Source organism: Coregonus lavaretus (assembly GCF_964263955.1).
Source record: "Coregonus lavaretus genome assembly, chromosome: 9".
Classification (NCBI taxonomy): domain Eukaryota; kingdom Metazoa; phylum Chordata; class Actinopteri; order Salmoniformes; family Salmonidae; genus Coregonus; species Coregonus lavaretus.
Window position 1 is genome coordinate 42,869,519 of NC_139996.1, and position 8,232 is coordinate 42,877,750.

The 8,232-nt window shown below is 40.9% G+C and overlaps 1 protein-coding gene across 1 annotated transcript; it reads right to left on the bottom strand.

Moving 5' to 3' along the window:
* Window positions 1-4,108: 4,108 nt before the first annotated feature.
* Window positions 4,109-7,209, bottom strand: LOC311134525 (troponin I, fast skeletal muscle-like; the record flags this gene model as incomplete). Its single annotated transcript, XM_084168227.1, has 5 exons — window positions 4,109-4,204; window positions 4,902-5,078; window positions 5,190-5,279; window positions 5,765-5,893; window positions 7,180-7,209. 5 exons carry the CDS (start codon window positions 7,207-7,209, stop codon window positions 4,109-4,111), a joined length of 522 nt encoding a protein of 173 aa, XP_084024353.1.
* Window positions 7,210-8,232: the final 1,023 nt, after the last annotated feature.

Sequence of the window (8,232 nt, forward strand, 5' to 3'; positions counted from 1 at the left end):
CGAAGGTTGCACATGCGGGGGTTTGACGTTCGAACTCTGCTGTTCCCCAGAGTCGAGCTCGGCCCGTCAGGTGAGTGATGGCATACCCAACTTTAGCCCCCTCCGTGGCGAAGGTCCTTGGCTGCAAGGAGAACTGAAGTCGGCAGCTAGTCAGGAATGGCCGGACCTGGGTTGAATCGCCGTTGAACCGCTCGGGGTTTCCAATCTTGGGTTCCGGAGCAGCGGCTGCAATGACCGGGGCAGGTAACTCGGGGGCAGGGCTGGTGGGCAGACTGGCTGGGGTAAGGTTGGTGAGGAGTTGAATGATCATGGCGAGTTGTTGTTGCTGCTGCTGGAACTGCTGCTCATGCTCATCGGTTTCCATGTCGGGGAAAGTGTGCGCTGAGTCCATAATGGTCAGATCGTACTGTCACGGTTCAGACAGACGACCAGAGGACCACAATTGCGTCACACCAGAAAGTTTATTAAAACTTAAGGGAAAAGGGAAGTAGGGAGTGAATGAAGGCTCCAGGGGTAACAGGGATCCCGTCCAATGTGCTGGGTCTGTGCCCCCCCCAGTGGCAGCGATGCGTCCTATGAAGCCGGTGGTGGGTGGTCCAGAAGTCCTGGGGGGGGGAGACACAGACACAACAGGGCGGAATGAAACAAGGCAGCAGTACAGTTCAAGGGAAATCCAAAATACGTAGTAGCAAGGCAGAAGGCTGGTCAGAGTTACCGGGATAGAAGAGTAGTCAGGAGTCGTTATGGCAGAAGCAGGTCTGGATCTCCTGGGGCAGAAGAGTATCCAAAAATCAGGCAGGTCCGGGGTCACAAAACCAGGGTGAGCCAGAAGCGCGAGCAAACAGGTTCCGGGTGTGAGCTTTGCAGACGATCTGACACCGGAGAGCTGAAAGACAGGGCCTTAAATACTGGGAGAGGTAGTGGGTAATGCAGCGCAGCTGGCAGAGTAATTAGAGCAGAGCAGAGCAGGGACAGGTGGAGCTAGTTAGGCTGAGTAGAGAGAGTGGTGAGCAGAGTGGAAGAAAATTAAGGTGGTAACCCGGTGGAGTGAGAGGCTCATGACAATGGGACCACGCAGCCATCATACCGTCAGGAAGGAGACGTGTTCTGTCTCCTAGAGATGAATGTACTTTGGTGCGAAAAGTGCAAATCAATCACAGAACAACAGCAAAGGACCTTGTGAAGATGCTGGAGGAAACAGGTACAAAAGTATCTATATCCACAGTAAACGAGTCCTATATCGACATAACCTGAAAGGCCGCTCAGCAAGGAAGAAGCCACTGCTCCAAAACTGCCATAAAAAAAAAGCAGACTACGGTTTGCAACTGCACATGGGGACAAAGATTGTACTTTTTGGAGAAATGTCCTCTGGTCTGATAAAACAAAAATATAACTGTTTGGCCATAATGACCATCATTATGTTTGGAGGAAAAAGGGGGACCTTGGAAGCTGAAGAACACCATCTCAACCGTGAAGCACAAGGGTGGCAGCATCATGCTGTGGGGGTGCTTTGCTGCAGGAGGGACTGGTGCACTTCACAAAATAAATGGCATCATGAGGAAGGAAAATTATGTGGATATATTGAAGCAACATCTCAAGACATCAGTCAGGAAGTTAATGCTTGTTTGCAAATGGGTCTTCCAAATGGACAATGACCCCAAGCATACTTCCAAAGTTGTGGCAAAATGTCTTAAGGACAACAAAGTCAAGGTATTGGAGTGGCCATCACAAAGCCCTGACCTCAATCCTATAGAAAATGTGTGGGCAGAACTGAAAAAGCGTGTGCGAGCAAGGAGGCCTACAAACCTGACTCAGTTACACCAGCTCTGTCAGGAGGAATGGGCCAAAATTCACCCAACTTATTGTGGGAAGCTTGTGGAAGGCTTCCCGAAACGTTTGACCCAAGTTAAACAATTTAAAGGCAATGCTACCATATACTAACTGAGTGTATGTAAACTTCTGACCCACTGGGAATGTGATTAAATAAATAAAAGTTGAAATAAATCATTCTCTCTACTATTATTCTGACCTTTCACATTCTTAAAATAAAGTGGTGATCCTAACTGACGTAAAATAGGGAATTTTTACTAGGATTAAATGTCAGGAATTGTGAAAAACTGAGTTTAAATGTATTTGGCTAAGGTGTATGTAAACTTCTGATTTCAACTGCAGGTCTAATACTTTAATATTTAATCATTTCTGTCCTCCGAATTCATATTCATTATATAAATAGGCCCGTTTAATTTTGTCTGGCTTTCCGTTCACAATAAAATTGAATATGTTTTTCTCATATAATTTAAAAAACTGTTCGCTAGGCGTAGGCAAGAACATAAGCTCCTGACGTAAAATAGGGAATTTTTACTAGGATTAAATGTCAGGAATTGTGAAAAACTGAGTTTAAATGTATTTGGCTAAGGTGTATGTAAACTTCTGACTTCAACTGTAGGTCTAATGCTTTAATATTTAATCATTTCTGTCCTCCGAATTCATATTCATTATATAAATAGGCCCGTTTAATTTTGTCTGGCTTTCCGTTCACAATAAAATTGAATATGTTTTTCTCATATAATTTAAAAAACTGTTCGCTAGGCGTAGGCAAGAACACAAGCTCCTGAGTGGCACTGTGCCACTAGAGATCCTGGTTCGAATCCAGGCTCTGTCGCAGCCGGCCGCGACCGGGAGACTCATGGATGGCGCACAATTGGCACAGCGTCGTCCAGGGTAGGGGAGGGAATGGCCGGCAGGGATGTAGCTCAGTTGATAGAGCATGGCATTTGCAACGCCAGGGTTGTGGGTTCGATTCCCATGGGGGGCCAGTATAAAAAATAAAAAATAACTGTAAGTCGCTCTGGATAAGAGCGTCTGCTAAATGACTAAAATGTAAATGCAAATAGGTAAACTGGGATAATACTAAAGCGTTAATCAGGGTGATTTTTCCACAAATAGACAGGTATTTACCTTTCCCTGGTAGCTAGATCTTATCTATTTTTGCTAATTTTCTATTACATTTTTTTGGAGTGAGATCTTTTATTTCATTTGGGATATGTATTCTGGGTATATCCACATTACCATCAGACCATTGTATTGATCAACTACATGGTAATGTAAACATTTTTAGTGATCCAATTCGTAATATAGTACATTTACCATAATTTGGTTGTAATCCAGAGAGGTTAGAAAATGTATCTAGATCCTCTATGAGGCTGTGGAGGGATTCAAGTTGTGGATTAAAAAGAAAACATGAATCATCAGCATACAATGACACCTTTGTTTTTAAGCCCTGGATTTATAATCCCTCCACTGTACAGTGTTGATTGTAAGTTCAAAAATAATTAGAAAAGGTTATATTGAAATGCCCCTTGTCTCAAGTATCTTGTTTTGTTCTTTTAGTACTTCAAACCAAGTTGGAAAGTTTTGAATGTTCAAATGCAAAAAGGTGGTATACCTTATTATAAACTATTTTAATATTACAGAAGAATGTGTCAAATGCACACAAAAAAAATGAAAAAAGTTAGGTGCAGTATGTAAACTTAACATGATGAACAAGAATTGCATTTACTCTCACGGGTGGCCAATAAGATCTGAAAGCCATGCCACTAATAAGCCACGCCTCCTGAAAATAACCTAAGGATTAATATGAAAAAGTCCCAGTTGCTAGGTCAACCCAGCATGGAAGTAAATAATACCCAACTAATGGTTAAATTAACCCATGTTAGGGAAATCCTAGCAACCCAACATGTTGGGTTATTCACGCAACCCAACTGGCTGGATCAAAATAACCCAGCATGTGTTCTGTTCTATATTTACCCAGCGCTGGGTTACCAAATAATCAAAATTGGGTTGTTTTTAACCCAGCATTTTGTGGAGTGTAGACAAGACATAGACAAGTCATTAACAAAACATAGACCTGATCACACAGGGACAAGAAATTGTGGCAATCTGAAAAGCATTTATTCATTAGTTTCTGTTCCACAAAAAAAAAATGTAATTGTCCTTTTGTTTTACAGAAACATACACTGGTTCAAATGATACCATGGTGATACATTTGACAAACTCTAAGCTCTGTGTTGCTTATCGGGATCTATACAGGGAAATGGCATGGACTAATTTAACCCTCGGACTCAAACATCTTCTTCCTGCCATCCATGCCAGACTTGTCTTCAATGTTCTGACGCCAGTCTCCAACGTTACGCAGTTCCTTTTCCTGCAATAGCAACACAGTCAAAGGTTCAGAGTTTAGAATGTACTAAATGGTGTCCAAGAAACCTTGAGAGAGTAGAGTGCTGAATGCAAATAACATGGCAGCTTGTTTGTCATATTACATGATCGTTCCAGCAGAACAGTTGTTTGGCAGCAGTTCTATGGCCAATTTTAACGCTTGCAGTAGAAGTTGGCCCTAACCACAGATCGACTGTAGATTACCCTTGACCTTCTCCCAATCCTACTTAGGAGCATGAAAATATATCTGACCCTGTATCAGTGATTTGGGGCAACTCTACATAAAATAAATCGGCCTTATACATTAAGTACCCTCTGCTGAGCTTATCTATGAACTAATTTCAGTATGACCAACCTCTTACAATATAACAAAATAACAAGGCCTCAGGTTTGGCAATAACAATGTCTCCCAATGGGTCATCTCGGACACCCAGAACTACAATCTTGTGTAATTGCGTCAGATGCTCGATTGAGTTCAGGGGGAGATGTGTTAGAAATTGTGAAGTCTCCACCCCTCTAAACGGAAACTCTCAGACAGTTTTGGGCAAGTCTATGGGCCAAATGTCCCCCCCCCCCCCCTTCCGAAATTCGAAAGATGCGAGCGCTTCCGAAATTGTGATTTGTCCAAATGATCAGTGACTAAGAATAAGCGCAACGGAACAAAGTTAGTCGTTGGGACACACCTCTTCTTTCACCTCCTTCTTTACTTGTTTCAGGTTGGCTCTCAGATCCATGGACACCTTATGCTTGGAGCCCAGCAGAGCCTGGAGCATAGCATCAGCAGACATACGCACTTTCCTCAAAGTTGGCTTCTTGAACTTGCCCTTCAAGTCAATAACTTTAATGTTCAAATCTTCAATCTGGTCAATGGGAGAAGAGAACAACAACATTGGTCCAACTGGCACCACATAGTTACTAATGGAATGGATTCCAAGTTTTAGGAGGTGTGAGGAAAAGTGAATTCAATATACCTCCTTAGCGGATTTGTTCACTTTGCTCTCCAGGTCATATCTCTCCTCATCTATCACGTCAATCTTATGGTGCAAATCTTTCAAGAACTCCTGATATAAACAAATATCAGACATTAATAATAGTAATCAGCATCATCACCATAATGATTATACTAATACAACTACTAATATTATTCTTATTATTAATAATAGTAATAATAATGGTGAAAACGTTATTCAACACGTTTGAATAGAGCAACAAATGTTGTAATCATCTTTATACAAAGGCACATCTCCCCCCCCAAAAAAACAATTAATAAAAAAAAACAACAACAACCCAGAAGCAATTGATTCAGGGTTAGACCAAACTTTGATTGTGGAGTGAAATAACACATTAAAGACACACTCCAGCTATTTTTGAACTTTTCCTGTTGAAAAACAATATCCCAAGTATAATTTTTTACACAACTGCAAACTTCAATGAGTAGGGCATTCAAGGAGTTTGTCTGATGTGATGGCATCGGCCACCCCCCTTGCTTGAGGAACATTAAAGCCCCCCCAACCCCCCTCCCAAAGTAATACTTTGATTGGTATACCATTAACTGTTGAGTACCCCCTGGTAGGGACAGTGGAGGGCAGTTCTCCTCCATCCATCTTATTCTCTCCTGCTCATTCTCCTTTGCCTCTTCTTCCAGTAAGCCTTTAGCAATGGAGAGCATCAAGCTCTGGGAGACAATGAAAAGTATGCAGGTTACAATTATAAAATGCCCATCCCTACCAGAATCAAGTAGGCTTTTTTGTAAACAGGCTTTCATGTAAAATTAAGATTTATATACTTACATTTTTAGTCATTTAGCAGACGCTCTTATCTAGAGCGACTTACAGTTAGTGAGTGCATACATTTTTCATAATGGCCCCCTGTGGGAATCGAACCAAGCAAGCGCCATGCTCTACCAACTAAGCTGTGTTCTCCTGTAGCCCCTTGTATTTATGGTTGCTGGCATAGCCGAAGGAAGTAGGGGTGCTGGAGGTGCTGCAGCACCCCCTGATTAAATGAAATAATTTGGGCAAAATTATATAAACAATTTTTTAAAAACATTTAGAATACTCCTGTCTGAACAGACATTAATACAATTATTAAAAATACTACACCAGTGAGCATAATTTAGCCACAGAGGATCAAAAGCTTCTAAAAATAGCTGTGGATTAAGTTTTATCACAAGCATTTACAGTCGGGAAGGCCGCAATTTAGGCAGCATGCGCCTAATATAGAACAGCTTGTTGTGTTGTGGCCATAGACAAATATTCCGTAGAAGGGTTTTGGAACCTCTAACCCTGGCAATTTGACAGTTAAACTCATAGGTATGCTAGCAATGGTTGCCAGTTCTGACTTGAATGGTAACTGCCATCTATGGATTATATTTCTATGGTTGGTTGCCCCTGTCAGTTTGCCTTTTGCAAATTTCAAACTACAATTGCGAGAAAAACATACAGTTTGGAAAGCAAATGCCTACTGCTGAAAAGAGAAGACTAATCTTACTGTAGAAGAAAAAACACATCTAAACTACTTTTGAGTGATTCTGAGCTAACTGTTTTTCAAAGTAGCTTATCTTGACATAGACTATTCTCATGAGCACATCATCCATCACCGGTGAGTAGCCTAGGCTTCACCAGTGCCACTGGAAAGTTTATTTAGTAGCCTAGTGTTTCTTCATTGGCCTGGGCTATTGTTTTAATTCAAGACCAGGTCGTTTTTATTAGTCTCAGTTTGTCACGGTCAGAGTAGCCACTCATTTCGGTCATTTGTGTGGTATTAAAAAATATTCTGCTAATGTCTTCTATCATGTAAATGACGTAGAATTGCATGAAATGTGTGGAAATCCGAAAAACGCCTCTGCTCAACTGTATGCCACTATACGTAAATGCACCCCCAACTCAAAGAAGATCTTGCCATGGTTGCTAGTAAAATAAATAAGAAAAAAAGATATTTCAGATATTTGAAAATGTTTACCTTCAGGTAATGCCTCCGACTCGAAGACATCTTTTTCCTGTGGAGATATAATGTATTGTTAGATTTTTTTTTAAGTTAAAGGAAAACCGATTTAATTTTGACTTGAACTAGGTCATTCTTATTTATTACGTCATAATAAATGTTTGATCATAATCAATGTTTGTTCTAAGTTACTCACTCAGACATCTTGGCGTTTCTTTAATTTCGCACCCTGTGAAAAAAGAGAGGTCAATTACTTTTAGTGATGGGCACCGATATGGAAAATCTATATTGATATAAGTTGCAGTTTTGGAAACGATATCATATCAGTTATATAAATAACATTACTTCAGTGACATGCAGTCAGGGTAGGCAGGGCGTACCCTGTGATAATCTAATATCTAAAAAGCTGTTATGAAAAGCCCAAATATATTTTTAAAACTACATTTATATTAAATTATATTACAAATTGTCATTCTTTTTTGCTATCTAATGTTTTTTCTCAATTATTCTGGTGATTTTATGCTCAAAATCTCAAAATTGTCTAAAACTGCATCAAAACCTCAGGAAAGGCACTAGGGTATTTATGAAATTCTATCCATCCATTCAAAGCCATTACAATCCTTGACGCGAGTGACCTTATCTGACTCCAGTCACTGTTAATAGACAGGGTCAGAATAGGCGTCACTGCTTTGCCTAGCTTGAAGTAGCTTCATTCGAGCCGATTTCATATTTGGTGCATGCATCTTGCCTAAACATGTTGTGTGGGTATTGCCCTGGGGTAAGCTGTCCAGAGGCAACCATCATGACACCATCTCCCTCACTGCTAGCTGTTGGCAGGCGAACAGAGTGAGTACTGGACTGTCCACTTGTCTGAAATGTCATTACCAATTAATACTTCTTACCCAGATTTTTACACATCTTGGACATTTACTTTTACTTTGTGGAAGTAAGGAATGGGAATGACTTTGTGTAAGTGTCGAGAGTGAATCTCATATTGCATTCACAAAGTAGAGAGAGCATGCTAGCTAGCTAGCTAAGGGATTCAAAACTGACCTGCTGAAAAGGTATCTT